We start from the raw sequence: 27,040 nt of genomic DNA, 5'->3' as shown, positions 1-27,040 counted from the left end.
GATTTATGGGACATGATGAACAAAAGGCTAAAAACAAAAGTGACAACTCAGATGATAAATATATATTATAAAAACATGCAGGACAAACAAGTCAGTCGTGTGTGTTCAATAGGGAGACTGTGTGTATGAAAGTGTATGAAACACACACTCATACATGGTTCGCGGAACCATAATTCAGGCTTCACGAAACTAGTCCATTGAAGTGCCTTGTGGTGGCCAGCAGTGGTCGCTGCAGCCCGCCGCCCGCCCGGCTCTCTCCCGTCTCTTCCGGCCGGGACGTCAGTCACTAACAACACACAACATGGCGGCCAGCGCGGAGCGGAATCCACCGCCTTTCCCCGGAGCAGCGGAGCCCGAACCCGGGCCGTGTGAGCCGGCCGAGGGGGACAGCGACGAGGGGGAGGACATCTTCGTCAGCAACGTAGGTTTCAGCCTTTATCCGCCTGCCTGGGGTCGAGTGTGGGTCTGGAGGTCAGAATCTGCAGCTGGCTGGATCTGACAGCTGAAACACCCGGAGAACACTGACATGTTTACATCTGGGGCAAAACAACAGCATTTGTTTAGAAACTTCCCTGAAGTTAGTTTTTAGCGCCGCATTGGGGTGATTTTGGCAGCTAACTTGTAAGTTCCAGCCCCTGTTTGAGCTCGGTGGCTGTTCTGGTGATGATCTGATAATAGACTGGAGATCCTCGTGTTGGTTTGGCTGGAAACCAAAGAAAACCAGGGGACACCATCAAAGTTAATACGAGCTTTTATTATATGTGCACTATGTTTTCCAGCCAGAGGTTCACTTTTCTCAAACCACAGAGGTAGGAGAGAGAATGCACACTGTGGTCATCAATCTAGTCATATTTATACTGAAAAAGGGAGGTGTTTTGTACGTTATAATCTGTTGAACCTTATCTGGGAGGACAACTGCAGGGAAAGAAACTTAAACATGCCACACTTTCAGCCATATATTTTCTGTTTATCTCTAATCCGACATGCCAACCCAGCAAAGATCTATGACAACCAAAACCCAGAGAAAAACTGGAGGGGATTCATCAATCTTCTCACCTAAAGAAGAACTCAGCTAATCAGTCTGGTCATTAAAACAAGAGGTGGTTCTGCACTGAGAGCAACCATCAGTGTACAATCTTATAGAAAAAAAACCCTCATACTTTTAACAATTTCATAAAATCCTTACAAGACCTTCTACCCTTTCTGTTAATTTAATGCATGGTTATTTCACTTTTCTCGTTGAGACATTCCTGCGTGTCTCTCCGCTGTGTGGCTCACATGACTCTGCTGCACCAGCTGACTGTCAGCTACAAAGCCTGAATTATGGTTCTGCGTTAAATCGCTGCAGACCCTACGCCGTAAGGTACGGCGTAGGGTCTGCGTTGGTGTAACGCGGAACCATAAATCAGCCTTAACGGTCTGCCGATGGCGGCTTCCCCCCTCCCCGTGTGTTTCTGCTGCTCAGTAAAGTCACTAAAACATGTCTTTTCAGAGGACTGATCCGGTTTCCGTGAGCCGAGGAGTGTCTCAGCCGGAGCAGGTGGAGGAGGAGCCCGCAGATCTGTTCAGCGAGGAGGAGGAGGGCAGCACCGCCACGGCCAGGTCCAACGGCGTCAACTCCGACGACGACAGCGACCTGTTTTCACGTCAGTCCCCTCAACCGCGTCTCCACGTGTCACCCAGTTTGAGTTTAATCTTGCAGGTTGCTTAAAAGAGTTCCACGGGGGATGCTGTGGACCTTTATAGTCCCACTTGTAACCTGTCCTGAACCAGTTTACAGAATTTAAGAACTGTCAGCATCTACTGATCCAATTTCAGTGGGAGGGGGGGACGTCAGCAGCACACAGCAGACATCCATGTAGGCAGGTGGAAGCAGCAACGGGATGACCGGGGACGGGGGGGGGGGGCCGGGACCGCAGGCCAGAATGCAGCTCCCGAGGCTCCGGCCTGCAAACATGCACAAAAGAGAAAAAAAAGGGGGGGCCAGCACAAGAAACTACAGCAGCGATGGACATAAACCTAACACATTACATTTAGCAGATGCTTTTATCCAAAGCGGCTTTCAACAGACAAAAACAATCAAGCCACCATAATGGCATATGTTTTTGCAGTTAAGATGACTTTCAGGTGTGGGTTGAGAAGTTAAAGAGAGGGTGCGGTTTACAACAGAAGATACTCTTGGAAGAAAATGGAAAATTTGAGTTTGGTCTATTATTTCTGTGTTGTAAACAATGCTTTGTGAAGTTAAACCGTATGCTGTTGGAGGTCTGTTTATTTCATTTTAAATGGTGCCACATTTGTAGGAAAATGCAGTTGTGGGTTTAGCAGCGGAGTTGAGTATGTGGGTTGAACCCATGAAGAACTTGCCAAGTGTCCCTCACTGGAAAAATAAGACTTGTCATTGGAGGCAATCTAAATGTAGAGAGATTTTGAGATGATATTTTTGCAGCCAGTATTCTGTGACTAAACTCTATTCTCAGAGATGACAAAGCTCGCGCTCACAGAGCAGGTTTGGGAGTGGAGAGGATGGAAATGCCTGCCTGCAGGTCTGACCTCAACCCCAGTGAAACTTGTTGGTCCAGCTTGGGTGCACTGTTCGTGCCAGAGTGACCAAAACAACCACATTTGCTGGTTAAAGACTGCTGCCTAACCCACACATGCACTTTTCTTTCACATGTGGCACCATTTAAAATGAAATAAACACACCTCCAACAGCATAAGATGTAACTCCATGAACCATTGTTGTATAACAAAGAAATAATCAACCATACACAAATTTCCTCACTTTTTGCGCTAAGATGATATAAAATAAAAAAGGCATTTATATCTTGACACTTGAACTCATCGTTCATCCAAATGTCTGTCATAAAGCTGTTTGTCTGCACTTTTTATAGCTGACATGTAACATGTTCAGTTGGTCTCATACTGTTTGGAGAAAGCTCCAGATCCAGACTTTGCTGTACAACCTGCTGTACCCTCCTATGAGATGTATTGCCTGTATTGTTCTCTCATATGTAAGTCACTTTGAATAGAAGCATCTGCTAAATAACAGTAGAAGTAGTAGACCTTAATTTACACAGAAAAATCCAACATTTTCATGAGCACCAGAGGCTGTTCATGAAGGACAATGACTTGCATTGTTTAGTCTATCATTGCTTTTGGATTCTGTCTTTTTTTAGGGGCAAATTTCTCTCATTTCTGAAAAAACTATCTCCAGAAATTGCTGCTGCGGTTCAGCCCACTTTCCTTTTCATTCGATAAACATTTTCATGTGATGGCTCCTTGATTGCTTGATAAGGTGCTCGTGTTATTTTGTTTTTATTTTTGCATTTGTGCCACAACTGGGAACTGCAGCCAGGCATCATGAGCATGTCACAGTTTTCCTGGTGGCATTTTCAAGCCTAAATTAACACAATATTGCAAACATAATGCTAATTTTAGATATGAAGCAAGGGCGTGTTGTGTAATTTATTGTGCTAGCTTTTAGAACAGCAAAGAAGCATTGGGAATGTGTTTATAAAAGTTTTACGGGTATCATTGAATATTTTCAATACTGGTATCAATTTTTGAACAACTCTGTCATAAAGTATTGAACATTAACTAAACAAAAATTCAGAAGCAAAGTGAAAATATAACGTAATAGGACTAATAATGGACAGCATGTACTGAAGGTAGTGCAGGCCGACAGTACTTAAATACATCATGTTTTAAAGCCACTGTATGTATAAATATCACTTCTGACCACATGCAACGTATCTTCTACAGTAGATCTGCTGTTTTTGACTGAAGAGCCACTGACAGCAGACCGCTCATGAGTGGGGGCAGTCCAGCACATCTTGCAATATCATGTTGTTCCACTAGAGTTGGATTTTTTTGTCCAAAGCCAGGGACTTATACTTGTGTCCAGTGTTATCAGTCATAGCTAAAGTACTGTTCCAATTCAAACTCTGCATGAAAATGAAATAAAAAGAAAAAGAAACATAAGTAACAGGGTGAATTGTACATGATGGAGAGACGTTTGTTTGGTAGCCTCCTGTCACTCACCGACTCAAACATCTCCAAGTTCTCCCCAATGATTCTTCCAGCCTTATGATTGAGTTTCTCAAGCCTGCTGCCATTGATTGCATTGATCATGCTCCAACAGCAAACCCAGTAGATGACATGTGCTGCCACAGACTAGTACAAATTTCAACAATCTTAGTGTGGATGTTTAAAGATCTTAACTGCCTCCTGATTTTGTAGATGGTAGCGCCACCTTTAACAGCAATATTTGGAACTAACTGTTTTATTTTTGATGTCAGTATCCTACTATGTTTCAGAGGAAACTGGCAAATATTGAATTTGAACTTGTTGTCATTTGCTGTTTCTAATTGGAGTATTTATTGGGAAAAATTGCAATATTTATCCCCAAATCACTCAGCACTAGTTTTAAATAGCATTAATCACCAACTGAAAGTAAGCATAGCGACAGTTAAGTGTGTGATTTCTTTCTTTCTTTTTTTTTATTGAAGTTGCTTAGTTTAATTAATCCAAAGCTTCCTCTTTCCCCAGATGCCCACAAGGATTTAAACACAGGCAAGTCCAGTAGCTCTGCTAGACAGGATCTCTCGACCTCCTCTGGCCCTCGGCCTGCCTCTTCCTTCACCCAGAGCCCTGCAGCGCTGCAGCCCACCTCTTTGGAGCAGGTACGGGCCACGTCTGAGCGGAGCTTTCCAGGAATCTGGAAACAATTAATGGAATGCATTCTTTTTTTTATTGTCTACATTTCAATTGCCAAGTAATGTCCGTGGCAACCTAAAGTAACACTGTGAGCCGTATTAACACTGTCTTTTGTTACAGTTGGAGGAGGAAGAGGGCAGGGATATGTTTGATGTGGATGTTGCTGTTACCAACCCTGAGAAAGTCGGTCAGTAAAAATAAACTATCTTGCAGCTGTCCACAACTTTCCGTTCATACAGATGTTTTTCTTAGGAAAGTATTCATTGACAGGATATGTTTACTATAACAGCTCATTTTAGCTATCTACATTTTTGAAATCTTAATTTATTTCTGAAGTCTTGTTAGATTTCCACTCTAATGTATCCCAAATGTTTCTGTTGTTTTAGGAGATGGCATGAATGCATATGTGGCCTACAAAGTATCCACCAGGGTCTGTACTCAAGCCTATGTTGATTGATTCATCATCTGTACTTTTACATGGTCTGTTTCACGTCCTCCCTCTGTGTCTTCCACCAGACTTCCCTAACGATGTTCAAGAGTAAGACCTTCTCTGTGAGGAGGCGTTTCAGTGACTTCCTGGGTCTCTATGAAAAGCTGTCTGTCAAGCAATCATTTCATGGCTGCATTATTCCCCCACCACCTGAGAAAAGCGTTGTAGGTGGGTACCTGCTTTTTTTTGTTTTGCATAATCTACTTCTTTTTTTTTCTTTCTTTCTTTGGTGTGTCTTTGTTTTGGAAATAATGTCATTTCAACTAACAGGAATGACCAAAGTCAAGGTGGGAATGGATGACCCGTCGTCAGTGGAATTTGTGGAGAGAAGAAGAGCAGCTCTGGAGAGGTAAATCTCCTTCAAGATTTCATAGTATTATATATTTTTCATATATAATGAAATAGTCACTGATAATAATATCTGGGTCATTTATTAATGTATACATAAGATGGCCTTTTGTTTTTTTATCTGGGGTGCTCCTTCATAGCTTTACATCCATTATACCTCCAAATAGTTTGTAATGACTTTAGAGCGAAAAAGAAAAGTATCACACACAAGATGTTGTCTTAAAGTTTCTGTAAATCTTGCGTGAAGGGGTGGGGTGTGACCTGAAACAATACATCAGGAATGAAACATTGAACTCCAAACCAAACAAGCTCCAAATTAGACTTTTAGAGATTAAATACAATATTGAAAGACTATTTATCTTTAAGAGATCTAGCGGTCCGTGTTTAAACCAGAATTGAATATGGAGTTTGAAAATTGTCAACCGGAGGAACAACAACAGGAAAGATTACACGCCAACATCTCTATTTGGGATGGCTCTTAAAGAATTCCAGTTGAAGCTAAAACAAGTTTGTCCTTGCTCAAGACGAAATGCAAATTTCTTCCAAAACATTATTGAAACAAAAGCAAAACATTTTGTACATGAAGCAGAAGCTGATCAGTCCTATCTTAGTGTGCTGTTGAAGGCCTCTGCTTTTCAAATGAACATGGTCTCAACCCTAGACCAACTATATTGCTGTTTCCTTTAGGCTGGACCGGTGATTATAGGTGTGTTAACATTAGCAGAGATTCAAGGTAAACCCGGCAGGGAGGAAGATCCAACAAGGCCGACCGTCCCCTCAGCCCCTTCAGCCGGCGTGTCTCCATTACGCTGTAGCGCCACAGAAAAACTATTGACTGAAAACAATAGCACAGCCGACCACAAGGTGGTGGTAATGTGCATATTTTGCTGTTTTGGACGCAGCATAAAAGGAGATGAAAGAGAATAATACAGCAAAAGAAGAAAGAGAAGGAGAAATGCGTAAACAAAAGCTTGCGGTTTTGTTTCGTGGTGTTGTTGTTGGGTTTTTTTAGCGGTCAAAGCAATTTGAGATAAATAAAGAAACCCAGCCAACCCTCTACGTTGGTGTAGAGGGCTGGCGTCACAACGTTTATGTTCATGTGAGTGCTGCAAGTAATTTGTAAGTCCTGATCAGTAGAGACCCCCCACCAGGAAGTTCCTGTTGGCCAACCTGAGCACCTCTTCTACTACAGGGACGCTTTTCGCCCCGTAAAGGTTCCTGAAGGCCATTTTGCAGGGCCGTTCCCTGAAAAATCTAGTCAGAGCTTCTGCTAGTAGAAACGCACCTAAGGCCATTTTAGTCAATGGCATAATCAGATCAGTAAAGGGAATCCCTTCCTTTAGACATTGCTAGTTGAAATCCCAACATAAAGTCCATACCATTGATTATGTGAGACTTCCATGCACATGTACATATATTTTGCATAGAAATAAAACAAAACCTTTACAAATTTTTCCTTTTTTTTTTTTAGCTTTAAAGATTACATTTTTGCAACATTAGATCTGAAAACATGAAAAAGTGTGCCATGTCCAATTTAAACCCACGTGTGTTTATGTTCTCAACCAAACTTAGTTTTAATCTGCATTTTTCTCTTGGTCCTGCCACTGCTGTGTTTGTGTAGGTATCTTCAAAGAGTTGTTTCTCACCCACTGTTGCTGCAAGATCCTGACGTCCGTGAATTCTTGGAGAGAGAAGATGTAAGTATTTCAAGGTCCGGCAAAATATTTTATGTAGGAATATAATAATGCACAGTTGGCTCTTGATTTGGTAGTTAGATAGATGGATAGATATAAATACATAAAATATAATTTGAAATTAAGTTTGGTATATCTGCCTGGGCAATTCAATAGCTGACTCGTGAGTGATGTGTTCCTTTCCAGCTTCCCAGAGCAGTGAACACCCAGGCGCTGAGTGGAGCTGGTTTCCTCAAAATGATCAACAGGGCATCAGATGCTGTCAACAAGATGACCCTCAAGATGAACGAGTCTGACACTGTAAGAGGACTCTGGATAAAGTGCTTCACAGTGATCCCAGTGTTGACTGTGGGTTATGTGGTCTGCATACAGAAAATACGTTAAAATATCTGTCAAATACTCTGGAAAAAAATCAGTTGTTGGAAATATCCAACTAAATCAGCAATGTTACCAAAAACTGTAAACATTTAATCATTGTTCACATTGTGAATGTCCACGTGTAGCAGTGAAGGAAATGTCTACAAACTAATGCCTGATTTCCATGTGGCTAGTATTATCTAGGGACCTGCATTAATTTGTATTAACTACGGAAGCCATTTATGATATCATGGGCAGTACATCTGTGTTAATAATCCAGTCTGAATTCACTGAACCTGTAATCTGTAAAGATTCCACCGCAGATTACCCACCATATGGGATCATTTTAATGCCATGAAACTGCAGATCTCAAGTAATTCAGTGATGTCTTATATTCTATTTTATTGTCTGGCTGCCTTTTCTGCCTGGGTCCTAGTGGAATCATGATAGCTGCATCATCAGTAAAGTAATTCGTCTGCATTTTGTGCCGCATAGTTTTGAAATGCCCTCAGCTCCTGAGGTAACATTAGTCCTGTGTGAATAAGATAATGATGAAATTACTTTTGATTTCAAAGTTTGTAATGCATATAAAACTCCACATCTTATTTATTTGTAATTATAAATGTGAATATCATGTATTATAATTATATAATATTTGAAGCATAGTGTAACCATATGATTTTCTGTTCAAAAAAATTGTCATTTTATTGCTGTTTTTTGTTTTCTAACACACAATCTTCTTTCTCTTTTTTCCCTGTGTTGTGTCTCAGTGGTTTGAGGACAAGTTCCAGGAGGTGGAAGCTGAGGAGCAGCAGCTGAGGAAGCTTCATGCTGTGGTCGACTCCCTCGTCAATCACAGGAAGGGTGAGATACAAATACCTCTACTGACTTCAGATTGTGGTGAAGAAAAGTTCTGTCCAGCTTCTTACTTTGTAAGGATGAAACTGTTAGTCTAAAGAATAGGCTTGCAACTAATAATTATTTTGGTTGTCCACTTATCTGTCAATTTATTTTTTGTTTGACCAGTTGATCAGTCAGAAATTAATTTTTTTTTTAGTCATGTGCTCTCATCTCCTCTAATTCCTCAATGTAGTGCTACAATGAAAGGGCAGCTGTGTATGACAGCATTATTTATGTCTACATTCACATGTTCTTCTTTAGTGGGCTACAAATACCCCTTTCAGACAGCATGGGATCCACTAATTTACCACCAAGGTGCCCCGTCTAAATGTGTCCAACAATGGTTATGTAACACTGTGGCGTTGTCTATAGAAGCAAATTGTAAATGAGGGTTTGTAAAATCACTTGGAGAAAAAAAAACATCACCACACACTGTTTGGCTGTCTCAGACAAAAGATGGCTGTCATGAAAGAATGATGGAGATATATCCGTCAACGCAGGTCCAAATCAGCGGTCTCACGTCTTACAATGCGAGTGACGCCACAACCACTATCGCACTGGTCTTGCAACCAAAGGCCCCATGATTTAATCTACTGCCCATGCTGGAAATCCTATGACTCCGTCTACGGACTAGCCAGTTAAATTTTAACTTAATAAGATGTATTAATGCAACCCAGGGCAATTCCCTTATGATGGGAGAAAACGTAAAAGAAACTAAGCTTATGAGACCCTGAGAAACAGAAACAGAAGTCAACACCATGAAGACATAACAAGTTGGTGCACATGACGTCTGTATCTGCAGTCTTGGTCACATCTCAGTGTACCGGTGCTCTCTTCCCAAAACTGATATCCAAAGTTTAGTCTCTTCACCAACAACACATTCTCCTTAGCCATTTATTTTTATAGTATTTTGGACACATATAAAAGCTACTACACAGCGTTTCATTTTTGCTTTTTGCTTATTTACCGCTCCACATGCTGATTATGCAACCTACATTCCTCTGCATCAGGTTATAGCCGACGACACAAGGGGGCATCATCGGACAGCCTGTGCACACTGTTCTAGACGTGATTAAACGGATCCAAGTCACAGTGTGTGTGTAAGGATCTTATAAGGATGCAAAAATTGCACATGGTGCAGATGGTGAGAGTTGCATGTGCCACAACAGCCATATGAAAGTTCCTCTGCAGCTGCTGAGCATTTGTAAAGGAAACTGCGGATCGTGGTCGTGGCCCATACAAAACCTGCACAACCTGTACAGTTTTGCTGATTGTCATCAGTAGAAGAAATCTTCGGCCTTAAAAATTTAGAGATAGTGGTTGGCGCATCAGCTGGACAGACTTTTAATATTCAGTTCCATATCAATCAGGACTTGCTGACCAGCTTCTGATCCAAACTACTCAGTTCTGCAGCTCAGTGAACAGTTTGGATCTGGGATTAGGACTAAAGAGGGAGACAATAGGAGCAGCAATGAGGGAAAACATTAGATGTTCTTAAATATCCTGAAATGAGTCTGAATGTTGGCTAGGTTTATTTAATGGTATTTAAAGATTAGTTACATTGTCTCTCCCCTCCTATGCTGCTAATTTGTTAATCAGGTTTTGGGTCTGAAAACAGCAGTAAAGTTATTCTAGCAAACAAGGAAGCTCCACTCCTCCCTGAACTTCCTGCAGCACATTGCTGTTACAGATGAACATTTACCACTGAGCTGGACAGACCTGCGATACTCTGTATATTAATGTTTTACACAACGTGTCGGTGCGCACAGTGAAACTCTGTGTGGATGAGTTTCTGTAATGAGTATAATAAATTATTTTAACTGATGGTGGCGGCTGTAGCAAATACATTTTCTCTTTTCCTTCTTGCAACAACAGAGCTGTGTGGGAACACAGCCATATTTGCCAAAAGTATGGCCATGCTGGGGAACTCTGAGGACAACACGGCCCTGTCGCGGGCCCTCTCCCAGCTGGCAGAGGTGGAGGACAAGATGGAGCAGCTGCATCAGGAGCAGGCAGCCAGTGACTTCTTCATCTTTACAGAGTTATTGGCTGACTACATTCGTTTGCTCGGTGCTGTGCGGGTAAGCTTCCAAAATAAAAGTTTGTCTCTGAAATATTCTGTCACCATAGTTTTGTATTTAAATGAAACATATTAGTAGTGGATGTACAAATCCCAATTCCAAAAAAATTTGCAGTTTTTTTAAATGAAACAACAAATTTAAATTGTGATTTGGTTAGCATTTAATTAATGTCCCTTCGGGGATTTAAAAAAAGCATTTTGAATTGAATTATTTGGAAAAGACTGATAAGAGGGAATTAAATTGATTGCCTTCACTGGCTGGCTTAATTGTGTTTTGGAAAACATGAACACATCTAAAACCTGATGAAACAAAAAAAAAAAAAAAAAAAAAAGGTTGAGAGACGTGTTTACTGTTGTATTATGTCACTCCTTTAAATTAGAGCTTTAATTTGTGTGGGTGCTGAGGATACTGATTGTTACATTTTTTTAGAAGCAATCTATTTCCTTTTTTACGCAGGCTGTAAGTAGTTTAAACTGAGATCTGATATTGTTCTGCTGAAATAACAGACCTCTTGGAGAAAAGATGGCACCTTGTTGGTAGAATCCAAAATTCTAATACATGCTTCTGCATCGATAAAGCCTGCACACATGAGCAAGTCACCCACATCACAGTTGCTAGATTTTGAGGCGTATTAACAGCCTGGATGGTGTTTGTTGTTTTGAACATGTTGAACCTGATGTACTGATTCTGCATTAAGTGTTTAGTACAGGCCCTGAATTCGACTGGCGACCTGTCCAGGGTGTTCCCCTGCCTTCTTAATGATGTTGCTTCATGTGTCGCCATACTTGACATGTTTCTATTTCCATTAGGTTTCCTTGTGTGGCAATGGCAACTGCCTTGTCCATAACCTTTTTAAAGCATAAATCACCTATAAAGTAATTGGTGCATTTACCGTATATTGAACCGATGACGTAGGTCAGCTGCAGCTGGAGGCCCCATGCTGTAACCTCCACTCTAGCCTAACATTCGTCTCCCCAGAAATGTAATGATTAATGCTTCAGTGCAGGCAGTTGCTACTGGGAAGCCACGGTGCTTACATGAGCAAATTTTAAAGATGGAGGAGGTTTTTCAGGTTCCTCCTGCCTTTGCACACAGTTGGTTAGCGGTTCGATCAATCGGAGTAACAAACAAGGTGACGTATTCAAAATGACGGAAATGAGCCAACAGGAGAGTTTATTGTGTAGAAAACTAAATAAAACGTTTGCTGCAGCCTGTCAGCGAAACGGAAAATGCATCTACTTTGCAAAGGAATAATTTAAGTCCCATCTTGTGTTCATTGTTTACATCTAGACTGCAACACCACCACTCTGTCAGTATCGTGTTAAGCCCACCCAGAGACACTCTACAAGGATAGACTGATTTGATTGGCTCTGCAAGACTTTTGGGCATATTTATTGAGCTTCACCTAAATATCCACGCTAGAAAGACAAACTGTTTGTAGAAAGTGTAAACTGTCATAGTTTACGGTTATCATTTCATGTATCTAATGCCAGCTTGCAGTCTGAATTAACATGCTAGGTCACAATCTTGCTGCTTGACATAAAGATACTGTAAGTACCTCAATTGGCAACTGAAAATAGCAATAAAACGATTTTAGAAAGACCTTCAGTGGTTATACTACAACTTGTTTTCTCTTTGGTATGCATAATTAAGTGTTGTAACGGCTGTATTTCAACAATTTAAAAATGAATGTCCACAGGGGAGTTTTGAACAGCGCATGCGCGCCTGGCAACGATGGCAGGAGGGTCAGAGCACACTGCAGAAGAAGAGGGAGGCTGAAGCCAAGCTGCTGTGGTCTAATAAACCAGAGAAACTGCAGCAGGCGAAGGAGGAGATCACTGAGGTAACACAACTTAGAAGTCTAGTACATTACACCAACAAATGCTGAAATGTCCTCTACTTTCAAAAGGAGCTGAGTGATGATAACATTGTTTGCTAAGTGTTTGTGGTTAATTTGCAGAAACAATGATTCCTTTAAGGTTACACTTGGGCTGGCTACCAAAATCATCTTGTTTTACATTGTATTCCTTTAATTTATACATGCGTGGTCATTGTGCCATTCTGTTCAGTGTTTATGTCCAGTATTATAGGTTATTACTGATGTTTAACCCTTGCACGTCCTTTCTCTTACACTTCTGTTTCCATGGAGTTGACTGCTCTGTAAACCGACAAGTGCAGATTCACATAAATGTGATCTGAGTTTTATCCAAGCCGCAAAAAGAGAAAAACCAAAACAATGTGCTTAAGCTGACATAAAACATAGAATTACATTTCTGTACATCTTAAACAAACATTTAACATTCACACTGCTGGTGGGGGTAAAAAAAAGTAGGTGAAGGGGGAAACTAATTAGTTCAGCGAATGCAAGTGGAGCCAGTAGCTTGCACAGACAGAATGCCTTTTAATGAAATGAGTTTGGGGATGTTGTTTAGAGCTGCTTTGATTGATGAGACATGTTTTAAGTTTGCTATTGGAAGCATCTGCTGATGTGAACCATGTCTTGCAAAAAGGAGATCTCTGAAGACATACAATCAAGTGTAGTTGATCTGCATGTGACTGGAAAGGGACCTTAGTGTTTAGGCATCCATCAGTCCATTTAGATAAATAGTTCATAAATGTAGGCATTCTAGTACTGTGGCTGTTGTTCCCAGAAGTGGATGCCCAGTCAAGGTAACTCCAAAAGCATCAGTCTGAATCCTCACTGAGGTAAAGACACTACTGTGAGTAACAGCTAAAAGATTAAAAACATCACTGTAACTGCTGTAACTGCAAATGCTGCTGTTCATGATTATACCCGATGGAAGTCATTGAAAAAGCAGCCTGGGCCACTTGGCATCATCAAGGAGGTCAATTAATTCTTAAATTTACCTACATGATAGTGTGAGGCTGGCTGTCCTCCAGCTGAAGCTTAGCAGGAGTTGGATGAAGCAAGGGGATAAAGACCTTAAGCATGGAAGTAAATCCACCACAGATTGGCTTCTGAAAAGACAATATACCTTTTAGAGTGACCCAGCCGGAGTCCATACCTTAACCCCCTAGAGATGCCCCGGGGAGCTTAAACAGCAAGAGAGCAGTTCACACCACAAATGGGTCTGCGCTGAAGCATTTCTGTAAAGAATGAACAAAAGTTCCTCCTGGAGGTTGTACCGGTCTGATCCAGAGCTAGCTGAGGTCAATGCTGCCAAAGGACGCTCAACCAGCTATTAACTGCAAGGTTTCACTCATTTTGTTTGGGATTATCAGCTTACGTACATTGTTGCTTTGTCTGTTATTATAACTTGCATGAGCACATTTTATACATTTGCTTTTTCTTTCTTTTTTTGCCATTGAGAAAAATATTTAAAATCATCTTTTAAATCTCAATGACGTTTTGGGAAATATTGAGTATACATACATAGACGTTTCCTCTTCCTGTTTGTCCTCAGTGGGAGGCGAGGGTTACTCAGTACGAGAGAGACTTTGACAGGATTGGGATGACTGTGCGCAAAGAGGTTCTTAGATTTGAGGTATGTTGAAAGATCAATCCTCCATCATCATCATCACCACCACAACACATTTCACAGAACATTTTAAACTGGTTTATGTGACCATCATGCATCCTTATCAGGGTGCAGCTGATCTTTTGAAGGATGACAAGGAAGGTTTCAGCTTGAAAACATGTATTTCAGTAAGAAAGTGTAGTTTATAGAAAAATAATCCACATTATCGATGCGTTTCAAGGATCTGTTGTTGAAAAGCCTCTGAATTGGTTGTCTTGAAATTTTGCAAAGATGTTTGTGTTTTGTGTTTTATTTTTTCTTTTGCAAACTATCTTGACAATGTGGATCGTATAACTGTAGTTTAATTTTAGTAAAAATCTGTTACAGCCAGTTATGCAAATGATCCGTATTATGGTTGCAATGATGGTCACACGCCAGAACAGCTTGGTCTTCAGTTTGATGTTCTTTACACCACAATTTCTGGTAGTTTTGCTTCTTCCTGTTGCTGTGGAAGATGGTCAGCTTTAGGATGTGTTTTTAAACACGCCAACAAGGTTAAGATATGAAAACACTTTTTGTTTCATGCAGAAAGAAAAAGCCAAGGACTTCAAGAGTCAGATAATCAAATATTTGGAAGCAATGCTGCAGTCTCAACAACGGGTAATTATTAAACTATATCAAGTATTCAACATTAAATGTACGGTGACAGTACTTTTCTTTTTCATATATAATTAGCTCTGGATTGTCTTACCACAGCATCTTTTAACTACTATACTTGTTCTGATTTTGTTCCAGCTTATAAAATTTTGGGAAGCATTCCTGCCGGAGGCAAAGGCAATAGCTTAATGAAGAGGAAGATTTTTTTCTTTTTATTTCTTTTTAAAGACCCCAACTGCCTTTTTGAACATCTGCCTCTTTACAAGGAGCTGAGAGGACAATTTTGAAATGCAATTTAAAAAAAAAAAAAAAAAACCTTCCATCCATTTTTCTTGTATTTTTACTCACAGTATATTCTTATTTTGTACAGAACTTTGATATTATAAGCTGCCACGTGTACATGTCATGTCCTTAACAAAATTCCTTGTTTATGTCTTGGACTGAAAGAAAGTTAAGGCAAGATTTCAGCTGACAATAACCGAGCCATTGTATTTGTAAAACCCAGTGTGTAAACTCACTAAACGGTGTGTTTTTCCACACACACACACACACACACACACACACACACACACACACACACACACACACACACACACACACACACACACACACACACACACACACACATATATTTTCTTGCTTAAACCAGTCTATTTAACCATTAATACTAAGGTACCGCCCGAATTAACATTGTCTATAGTTTACATGGGAAGACAGGCGGATGCAAGTCATTCCACTCTAACAAATGTTTATGGATCCATGTCAGATAATGGTTTTATACACTAAAATTTGTTGCAAAGAAGGAAAAGCTATATTCTTTTTTTTGGACAAACACCACTATTAATGACTGAGGTCATCTTTCAGAAGTATTATCGCATTGTTACAGCATATCAAACAATGCTTTTGACTGAAAGAAATTATGTTAAGCTACGGCTTTAACAAGTTTACACACTTGATGAAATTATTACAAAATGATATATGAATTGTAAGGCTATAGTGTTGAAAATGCAATCTTCTTTGTTATATCGTTGATGTATATGTACTAGAGTCTCATGTATTGTATTAATAGGTTTGGTCCAGAACCGTTTCAACTTATGCCATTTATTGTCAGAGAACGATGCCGAAGGAAGCTAAATTGGAACTCTGCACAGGGTGTTTACCAACTTTGAGTGATTTTTGAACATTTACGCATGTGCAGTGCCTGCACTGAACCATGCAAATATTGTTGGGTATCATTTGTAATTGTACATTGTTTGATAATTTCATTTATCACTGATGCAAAGAAACAAACTGAAGTGATATAGCCCCTTATTTTCTAAATCAGCATTTGAAAGTGTAGTTCCTCTGTCATGTTATATTTACGTAAGAATGTGTTTTATTTTTTTAACCACTTTGCATTAATACATACATTTTCCTGGTAATGTTATATAGGTAAATGCTCAGAATAAATGAGGATTGATTAAACTCTGGTTGCTGGTTTTATGTCCAATATCTTTAGGATTTTTTTTTTTTTCAAATTTCCTTTCAAACATTTTCTTTTCAGCTACTTAACATCAGTGTTCTGATCATTATAATAATTTTTCTAACCATTCTTCACATTTTGTTATAGAACCACAACTGTGCATTACAACATGGGTTTTGAGATGGAATATTTTGCATTGTCATAAAAGCATAGTTGTCCTGATGTCAGACATGCAATCATAACCCAAAATATTGTGTGTACCAAGAGTACTAGACAAACATGAGCAACATAAGATACTAAACAACTTTCTTCCCTGTTTAAATAAACTCAATTCAGTTCAAGCCATATTAAATAAAAAATTCTCAGGAAGAACGTAAAAAGTCGGAAAATGAAGATGGGATGAAAAGTGCCAGAATAGGAAGAATGATTGGAATCATTAGTCAACCACAATATCTGAGGTAAAGGAAGACATTCTGGGGCTAGTATTTATCTCTGTCTGATATTGTGTTGGTGTGGTTCAGGAAGACATTTCTTTTGACTGAAATCTGGAATTTCCAACAATAAAAGCTGCCTTCATTTGCATTCAAACGGATTCAGATCATGCCGTAAGTAACATAAACTGAGAAAGAGAAGTGTCAGCTTGGTTTTCAGCTTTGATGACTCGACCTGAACCGGAATCTGTACTCAGACTGAAATTTATGGACTCATGCAAAACTACTTTTGGTACCGGTATATTTAAAAAAAAAAAAAAGTCAAGATTTATTTTCTGATGAAGAGTTAAATTAATATATCAACAGACTTTAAACAATTTTCAGTATTTAAAATAGAAAACATTGTAGTCGTGTCTATGCAGTTATAATGACTATTGATAGATATGTTATCCTTTTAATTTTGTTATCCCAATTTTCTCATTTTTAAAACCATTTGTGATGTGTGTTTGTATGACTGTAAAAATGTTAAAAACAAAAGATCCCTTCCATTTTCACCCGATAAACTAGAAAAGCACAAATATTTTCTATTTTGATGTGTTTTACATTGGCCATGTATCATCAAATAAATATTTGATTTGTTAATCAAAAACCCATTCACCAAGAGATAGAAGTGTATTTTTCTCATACAAAAAGAATGTGGAATTCTGATTACTTCCTAAAAGCCATGAAGACAATAAACACTTCTCAATTGTGTTTTTGATCACACAAGACATTTAAAGCAATCGTTAAATCAGGATGCAATGCTGTGGTTCCATAATGTAGTTAAGTGTTAATCCTGTAGTTTGATGCTGTGCATCAGCCAATATTAGTTTCACCATTCTGTAAATTGAATTGAAATAAATTCAGAATGACTTGGATTTATTAAGAATAATAGGACTGCGCCAGGCTGCATTTATGTGGGCTTTTATTGACCAAGCCAACATTACTGTGATTTCATTTTCACAGAAACCTGCCGGCACATCGACAGAAGCTCTGTTTAGATGCGAGGTGGGGGAATCCCCAGTCTTTATCCCTGTAGAGCTGCCATGTCTCCTGACACTTTTTTTTCATGATCCACACAAATTGGCAGTCTGAGTGAAGGGTAGCAGAAGAAATAAAGTTTTCATTAAGTCAAGGGATTTACTGGCACAACCTTTGATTTTGAGCTTGATGCTTTATATGGAATTATATTACACAACCTTTGTCTGTTTGTGCACTAAAAAGATTCAAGCTCCCATTTCTCCTGAGGAAAACTGCAGAAAAGTCAAGGGTACAGATGATACAAATAACTCACACCATGTAGGTGCACATGAAAAATTTAAATTCCATTAAATTTAGCAATAATGTGTATATCGAGTAATCATAGTATCATTGTGTTGGAATAAAACAACCTTCCTATCAGATATCCTGCAGCTTTGAACAAAAGACATTCTGTGTTAACAGGAAAAGCTTGATAATCTTTTTGATAATCTAACTAAATATATATATATATATATATATATATATATATATATATTTCACTATACATAAAAGGTGTCATGTTAGAACTACCCAATACTAAATGATACCCTTTATGTTATTGAAATTAAACCTGGAAACGATGCATAATACAAGGAACTGATTTTTTAAAAGTATATATTTTCCAACCACAAAAAAATAAATAAATAAATACATTTATAAAAACTGACTCTTGATCCCTAGGTGCTACATTTCTTATTTTCTGTGTGTAGAGATATATGGAGCGATGGTTTTAGTTTTTTTTTTATTGGTTTTATTGTGAATAAAGTAGTAAATGTGGCAACCTGTTTTGACAGATTTATGCTGGCACAGGCCCTGATTGTATGCTCAAAGCCTTACTGACAATTACATTTTTTTTTATTGAACACAATTTATACAAACTGCTTGTGGAGGAAATACAATACAATATAAGAAAATAGAATATATTTTTGGGAGCCGGGAGGTATCATGAACAAGAGACATAGGCTACACACAAACAATAAGGTAAACATAAATAAAATTAATAAAAACAGTAAGGCATTTTAAGGCAAATAGCATCGACATTTCAGAAAGAGATTAAAATAAAAGATACTTTGATATATCAGTTAATAATTTGTTTGCAGTTATTTCACTTAATTTTTTTATAGAAACAAAAAAAATGAAATCCTTTAAAAAACATTGGAAAGGGGGCTTCATTTTTCTCAACTTATATGATATTTAGCCAGTACAAGAATGACATTAACCAATTAACCAATTAACCGATGTCGTTCATTTTTAAAGATAGCCAATTTCTAATTTCAATAATTTCTCTTTTCTAATTTTTACTGACAATTACATGACACAACCTGTGTGAGTATTTGCACTAAAAACATTTCGGGAACGATTTGATTACCGAAATGTGACGCCCGTGTTTAGAATCTGGTTTTATAGTGAATTAATAAGTAATAAATACGGAAACCTGCGCGACCATAACGGCATCAAATTCAGGCTGATTTATGGTTCCGCGTTACACCAACCCAGACCCTACGCCGTAGGCTACGCCGCACCCTACGGCGTAGGCCCTGCGTCGATTTAACGCGGAACCATAAATCAGTCTTTAAAACGGGACGGTCTGTGGCGTGACCTGGAAGTGGGCGTGGCCAGGCGGGCGGTGCCTCGCTTCTACATCCGGGTATGTGCGGCGCGTGCACGAGCTGAGAGGGGGCGCGCAGGCAGACGAAGAATGGAGGCAGCTGCTAACGGCTGCTAACGGTGCTAACGGCTACACCAGGACCAGCTGCACATGCAGCCGCAGAGCCGCGTCTGGAGTGAGGCAGCAGCAGCAGCAGCGGCAGCGGCGGGCGGAGCCCCGGTCCCCGGAGCGTCCAGGGTGCAGGTGTGTGGAGGTGGTTGTGCGGGCTGAGCCTGGAGCGCATCCCCCGCAGACGGACGCTGGTTGTTTCTGCTCTTTTCTGACTGTTAGCTGGTGTTTTCGCTGCTAGCGGAGCTAGTCCCTTGTTGCGCTTCGCTCCAGCTGTCTGACAGCAGCTGTTGCTCGGCGTGGACGCAGGAAACAGTGTGCTGTCCATGGTGGTTCATGTTTTTGTTTTAAATATATATATATATAAATATGTGTGTATGGTGTCTGTGTTTTGGCGGTGTAAACAGCTGTGCTGTGTAACACCAGGACATGTCTGGCTGCGTCTCCACACGGAGCTGGACCAGACTAGTTCATGCTCAGGTGGGGATGGCTGCTTGCTCAGGTTCTCTACTGCCAGCACACAGTCTGGCTTTAGTTACAGGCTATTTCATTTACTGATCGACTCGATCCCCTGGTTTGATGGAGTGTCGTTGACACTGAGCTCCAGCTCTCCTTGTTTTGATTCAGCTGCAGGCCTGCTTTCAGAGCATCGATCATCTATTAGCTTCAGCTGCCTCTACCAACACTTCACAAGATTAGAACTCATGCACCCTCTTTCTTTTTTTTTTTCTTTCGCTAAAGTTTGGGAGAGCAACATGAGATGTTTGACCACAGCTCCCTCTCAGCCTGGTCATCTTAGTCGAAAATATCAAGTGGCATTGTACATTTTTTTGGCTTGTGGTAAAACTTAATATGATTTTTCTCATGTCCTTCATCAACCGTGCAGATGACTTACTAGTTACACACTTATTTTCTCACCTTCTAACAAAATAATTAGTTGCTAACTGTTCTGTTGAAGATGAAGTCTATCTCCAACTACAGGCCTCAAACTCATCAAAGTCTGTGATCATCTATTTACACATCTTTCCACATATTAGATTTTAAATAATTGCAGATATTAGCTGGCTGCAATGTACTTTTCAAAGTTACACTTTGATTAAGTGACTTATGGATTGTACTTGTAAACTATCAAGCGCAACCCTTTGGTGCAAATATCAACTTTTTGTCACAGATGTGGCCGTGCACAAAGGCACAGTAAAAAATAAAGAAATATGAAAATAAGTGAGAATATGGATAATCTAAACTTCCTTCAGATATATTTCATAGAAGAGAGGCAGCTGGTAACTGGTAATGCCACAGTAGGAGTCTGCACTGTTGGCAGGCCCCCCTCACTGGCTGATCTTTCCACTGAAGGTTAATCACTGCATTCAGAGCGCACTGCATGTGTATGTGTGTGTTTTTGTTAATAATAAAATGCCAACAAATTATTTATTTCAGTATATGATAATGAGTTGGAAGCATCACAGTTTTCCAAGATGATCTGACAGTTCCTTTTCTTTAGTTTATTTTTGGTGAAATCTTAATCATTAATAAACTGAAGAATACTCCCATCTAGTAGTAATTCATGTTTATGAATTAATTAAACCAGTTTCCCTAAATGGTTTTAAATACTTTTTTCTTTTTATAGTTTTTAGTCAAATCGAAAAGTGGTGTCTATAATTAAACTGCCATCGGTCTCTGCAAGTATGCTTATGTTCAGGCTCGCAATCTAAATACAATTTTTAGCAAATCCTTTTTTTTTTTTTTTTATTTTTTTTTTTAGCAAATTTAAATTTGACAGTCTTAACAGCCAAGAACCACTCGACATGCAATGTTTTCTTAATAGGAAATTGAACTTCAAACCACGGATGGAGGTGGTCTCAAATGTGATTAGAGACAGATTTGCACAGATCCATTTCTTATTCAGGCCGAATGGTGTACTCACTCAAACAAGCTTCCAAACAGTCTTGTGTGTCATTGTCAACACAGCACAAACACTGAAGGTTAAATAAGAGTTATTCTGCGTTAAACGGAGCGTGAGAAATGAGCAAGTATTCCTCCACTAGCTAGCCTTAGATGCCTGTTAGCTCACAGCTAAGCTCCCTGGACCATGCACGTCCCTGTACTGACATACCGACTCAGACAGCTGCCTGAAACAAAGAAGTACACATCCTCTGTCTCTGGCAATTTGCACTGCGACTCCACAGAACTGTTGCTTCAACACTAAATGTTTGCATTTTATTAGGTTACCAAAAAAAACAGGTCTGCAAAAGCAATACCTTGTTAATATATTTATACCAATATGAAATTCCATACGTAGTGAATTCTAGAACAATACAAATGGAAAGGTTGGATATACATTTTCAGTAAAGAAAATACTGAGACTATAGTGGACACCACTGAAACGTAGCGTTTATTTTAGATCAACCTTTCCTGTGATTTTTAAATATGAGAGTTTTTACTTCTTTCAGACCTAAGAATAGAACATTTGTCATACTGAAATAAACATTAAACATAAGGAAGCCTGCCCTAACAGTATAGATGTTTACAGATTGAATATATTCAATCGCCTTCAATTAAGACTGGCTCAATGAAATAAATCTCTGAAATAATAAAATCCTTTTATGTTTCCTGTTACCCTTTATAGGCTGCCAAAAGGTCCGTATCATGAAAGAGATATTTTCATTTATCAAGAGGTATGGCAGCTCCACAGGGATAAAGACTGGGGATTCCCCCACCTCACATCTAAACTGAAGACGCCACAGAGCTTCTGGCAATGTGCTGGACTGATACTGGGGAGAGGAAATCAGTGACTTTGATCTCAACTTTAAGTAAATTATTTTTTTCTCGTTCACTTCACAACCTAAGTAATGATACTTATAGGTGTGTGTGTGTGCGTGTGCGTTATTTTATATATATATATATATATATATACATATATGTGTGTGTGTGTGTGTGTGTGTGTGTGTGTGTTTATTTATATATATATATATATATATATATATATATATATGATTTTTTTGTTTTAATATTCCTTCTGGTCTCTTATTTTAATGCTCAGTATGAAGATGATGACTTGTCCATAGTAATCCTCTGGTTGGGCATGTCTGAGCATGTCTTAAATGCAGAGAGGTGGTGGCTGAGACACTACTGGGGGAAAAAACGATACATGTATAAAACAAGTAGAGACCACGCTTCCAGCTTAATGCTCAAAAATGTAAAACATGTTAGACCTATATAGGTTACAATGTGTACTACTTTATCTTGCAATCTCCAGTACCTTTTTTTTTTTGGTGGGGGGGGGGATTGTCGAATTAGCCTTATATTATGCATTATCAACCTTAAAAGATCCATGTTTAAAATAAAAGGAAACATAACCTTAGACCTTTTATAGATTTAATATTGTAGAAATTATTTTTTTCATCCATCCAATTTTATACTTCTAAAATATGAAAAATGCATTTTGTCAAATGTGGTTAACTTAAATGTTTATCAATTGAGAATAACATGCAAGTTCAAAGAACTGCTATCTTAGAGAAACTGTAATTCTGTGATGATCTCTACGTGATGAGTATTGTAGCATTTGATGCCTGTGCTGGAAATGGAACAGTCACTCTGATATAATCAATCATGGTGGTCTGTAATTGGGTTAAGTTGAGTGTTCATTTGTGTGTGAAGACGGTAAACTCTGTCAGTCAGGACAAAACGCTGAACTAATCTAAACACTTGAGCTCCATGGATCAGAATGGCCCACAAATTATTATTTGCACGTTGAAAACTGTTACTATTCACCAGTGGTTTTAGTCGCTACAAACCTGTTTTTAACGTCCTGTTCCGTTTCTGGTTTTATGTAATAGCAACAGTGCACACTTGCCCTTGAGAGAAAACGAGCTGTCTTTGATTCTGAGATCTGTGCAAGCAATACTGGGCATGAGTCATCCAGAAGCCCACACACACAATACTTTCAGCAACAGCCTTTCCATGCCCTGGAATTAGAGCATTGTCATGAAAACAGTAGTAGCTTTTTTCTTGACTTCTTTTTCTTTCTGAAATCACATGTTGTTTTTCAATATTAAGTGGATATTTTTGAGCAACTATTTTGCAGAATTGTTAATCCACTTCATTTAATACAAGTGTTCTGAAGGAAACTTAAGAAATATGGCTGAACATAATCAATACAGTGGAATATCTCAATAGACTGACATTAGATCAAAGCGATTACCTAATAAGGTACTAATTTGCATTTATGTTCAACTGTCAAATGGTTTTTATATACTTATCAAATCCCATCCATCACTTTAAATTTTGAGTGTCCTTGCAAGCAGACATGTATTTATATAATTGTTTACATAATATTCCCCACTGGCATTATCCGCTTGGGTATTGCTGTAAGTTGTGAGAGGCTTTCTTGTTGCCTTAAACTTTCTGTTGATTCTGAAACTGATTGCTCTGTTTTTTGTGACCACTGTGGCTTGATTGCTATCATTTAAGCACAGTAGCTTTTCTGCAATGAGTCACCAATGTCCTCGTCTAGCCTGGAGTTTCCCTCACATGACTTTAGTTGTTGTGAAATGGCGCAATAGAAATAAACAAAATTTTGACTCATGACCTTTGTAAATGTGTACAACTTTCTTATAGAGGTGTTTGAATTTAGAAAAATGTGATTCGTAAAGGTCACGCATACTCTGTAGTTATAGCTGTAGGATAATTTTGTAAATGTAAAGATTTGTAAATATTCCGTTTGATCCTAATAACCTTTTTTATAGTATCTTCTGATGCAGTTGCAATTACTTTTTTATAAAGAAAACAGTTTTTAAGTTTTTTTTAAAGATGAGTTTAGTTTCAGGCTTTAAGGAAATATATACATTCTTAGACAGAAAGTGTTCAGTCATAAATGATAAAAACAATTGTCTAGTATACAAAATAGGTTTCAATATTGTTGGAAAATGTGCATTGTTCTGAAATGGGGTTCATTCGCTGAGACTGCTTACTGAGAGATCTCAGACAAGCTCAAATTAACTACTACTACTTCTACTACTACTAGGGGTGGCAGTGTGGTAGATGAATCGTCTAATAATTTAATGATTATCGGTTCGAACCCTGCTCCCCCCCAGTCATCTGTTGTGTCCTTGGGCAAGACACCTCGCCCTCCTTGGCTCCAGTGAGGCCATCGCTGGTGTATGAATGTTACGGTGGTGGTTGGAGAGGCCATTAGGCGCAGATTGGCTGCCACGTTTCCGTCAGTCTGCCTCAGGGCAGCTGTGGCTACACATGTAGTTTACCACCACAAAGTCTGAATGAGGAGTGAATGAATGATTGAACCATTGTGTGAGCACTTTGGGTGTCCAGAAAAGCGTTGTTATTACGAATAATGAACAAAATGGATGGTTTTGAAAGTAGATGGCAGAATCTTCTAATCAATCTGAAATTTAATGGGAACCCATTGAAGCTGCTGCACGACAGGAATGATATGATTGATGGCAGAGTTGTTGTCTCGAACAGACGTTTAAGGTCTCCGTCATTTGCAATCTCCAACAGATCCTCTTCTTGCATTGACATGCTGAATTCACCTGGTCTGTTGATAAATGGGTCACGGATCTATTCCTTGGCAGTTTGTGGGTCTTTTGTGGTCGGGAATTGGCATCAAACTCTTCTGAAAGCAAAGACAGGTGATCGTGCAACAGCTGGGAGGATGAAAGCTCAGGCTCACGTCTCTTCCAAAATCCCTGCCAATATTTGAAGCGTGTCAAACGCACCTCTGTTCACCCCGCCATCCCCACAAATCCAGTTTGGCTTTAAATGCAGCTACTTTATCTGCCAACTTGAAAACAGTTATCATTTTCCCCTGAAGTGACAAGTTCACTTCATTGAGCACGTTGAACATGTCACAAAGATAAGCCAGTTTCCTGGTTTTAGTTGGCAATGATAGCACACATAACATATCCTCCTGATAAAGATATCACACATAAACAAGTAGCAGTGACTTGTCTATCTGTAGACTTGTTAACCTGGAGTGCGTACCACAGTGACTTATTAATTCTCTCCAGCAACTGTGACTCAATGTCCTCTATTTCCTCAATATGCTGAGTGAGAGTGCTAGCCAAAAGAGGAACCTGTGCAATCTTTTTAACCGCTGCCTCTCCTAGAAGTTCACCACAAATGTCTGGTTGCTGGCAGGACAAGTTCTTCACCGGTAGTGAATGGCTTCTTAGCCTTAGCAATGCGCTTAGCCACCAAATAGGATGCTTGTTCAGGTTTTTTCTTTCCAAATAATCCGAAGGCTTGTCTCTTAATGCGTGCTTGCTCTCCGAGTGGCGGAGCAGTTTTGAAGGCTTCATTGCCTCATTAGAAAGCTGGTCTCTGCATATTGTGCACAGTGGGCTCGGTGCGTGGGAATTGACTGTTGCAATAAATCCATAGTTTAAGTAGTATTCCTGATATTTTCTGTTAAATTCACCTTTTTTCTTTTGGCAGTCGCAGGCTCCTCTTCTGTTTCCTCATTGGAGCTTTTCCCCTTCGCAAAGGAACTTTCCAAAGATGTTTGTTTTTTGCTCATTTTGCTAGCTTCGGGATTTAAATTTGGTGGGATGTATCACGTGACCAAGACATGGGTCTCGATGTCTTGGCGTTCTTCAAGTAATGTAATGGAGAGAATCTGGTCATTTCTCAAAATAAAACATCATTTAGACTCTGATAATAAATCAAATGTAAATAATGGAAGTTATTTATTCTTTCTGTGCAGCCCGATTCCAAATGACCCATGGACCGGTACTGGGCCGGGGCCTGGGGGTTGGAGACCACTGATGTAAATGAACGAGTACCGTCAAGTGGTGCTTACATACGGGCATTTTTATGTGGAAATCTCCCGCTTGTGCCGGTCACGGTGCCTGTGTATAAGAGCCACTTTCACAAAAGGTGTAACACCCAATCATCCCTTTTTTTTTCTGCCTTCCGAGGTAGACAAAAAGGAGCAAAGAAGAGGCCGCTTGTTAGGCTTGTAGCGATGCATCGTTGACGTCATATTTAGTCGTCGACGCATCGCCACACACACGTAGGTCACCCAAAACAAAGAGTTCGCACTTTGCAGTGCGACCTCCTCACAACGTGTCTAACAAAACTCTGCAAAAAGCCCCCCAAAAAATAGCCATAAGTCGTCAAATACTTAGAATTTAGTCTAAAAAAAGGTTCTGAATCGATTAATCACGATTCAATTCAGTCTGTTCTCAAATAATTAAAATGGCTCAACTGTGTTTGAAAATACAAATTTACTTTTTTTTTCTCTTCACATTGAACGACAGGTTTATAGTGCAAACTTGTAAATTGGACAGCTTAAACTTGAACTGTAAACAAAACTGTCTCAAAATAAAGTTTATTCACTGAGTTGTATAAAATTGTAGTAAAACCAGGATTTGACTTCTATGAGTCAGTCAGTAAGAGGTTGGTGGAACAGATAACGAGGGTGTCATCATTGAGCAGTGGAAGTTGATGTTGAATTTACTGAAGATATAATGACCAAGAAGAAGTAGATAAATGATGAAACTAAAGGCTGAATTATGGTTCTGCGTCAAATCGACTCCGTGCCTACGCAGTCACCGTGACCCCATTGTGAACCCTTCGGACTTCTCCGTCACTCCATTTCCTCGCGGTGCAGTACCCCCCGCGGCCGC

The 27,040-nt window shown here is 39.3% G+C and overlaps 2 protein-coding genes across 6 annotated transcripts in view; both read left to right on the top strand.

Moving 5' to 3' along the window:
* Nucleotides 1–269: 269 nt before the first annotated feature.
* LOC133459374 (sorting nexin-1-like) lies at nt 270–16,189 on the top strand. Its single transcript, XM_061739270.1, has 15 exons — nt 270–421; nt 1,493–1,646; nt 4,552–4,685; nt 4,840–4,906; nt 5,106–5,149; nt 5,236–5,377; nt 5,480–5,558; nt 7,179–7,254; nt 7,438–7,551; nt 8,379–8,472; nt 10,384–10,589; nt 12,289–12,432; nt 14,015–14,095; nt 14,657–14,728; nt 14,864–16,189. Exons 1-15 carry the CDS (start codon nt 302–304, stop codon nt 14,912–14,914), a joined length of 1,578 nt encoding a protein of 525 aa, XP_061595254.1. The 5' UTR covers nt 270–301; the 3' UTR covers nt 14,915–16,189.
* A 3,187-nt stretch (nt 16,190–19,376) lies between these two features.
* csnk1g1 (casein kinase 1, gamma 1) overlaps nt 19,377–27,040 on the top strand; it is a 29,448-nt gene continuing 21,784 nt past the window's right edge. For 4 of the 5 annotated variants that reach the window (XM_061739259.1, XM_061739251.1, XM_061739244.1 and 1 more), the window contains exon 1: nt 19,377–19,529. The gene's annotated coding sequence lies outside the window, so the exon portion shown is untranslated. Of the gene's footprint in view, nt 19,530–22,088; nt 22,205–27,040 lie in introns of those variants that run through there. The other variant, XM_061739238.1, reaches the window with a different exon arrangement.

This window comes from Cololabis saira, chromosome 2, assembly GCF_033807715.1.
Source record: "Cololabis saira isolate AMF1-May2022 chromosome 2, fColSai1.1, whole genome shotgun sequence".
Lineage (NCBI taxonomy): Eukaryota > Metazoa > Chordata > Actinopteri > Beloniformes > Belonidae > Cololabis > Cololabis saira.
This window is presented reverse-complemented; position numbering and strand designations above follow the sequence as displayed.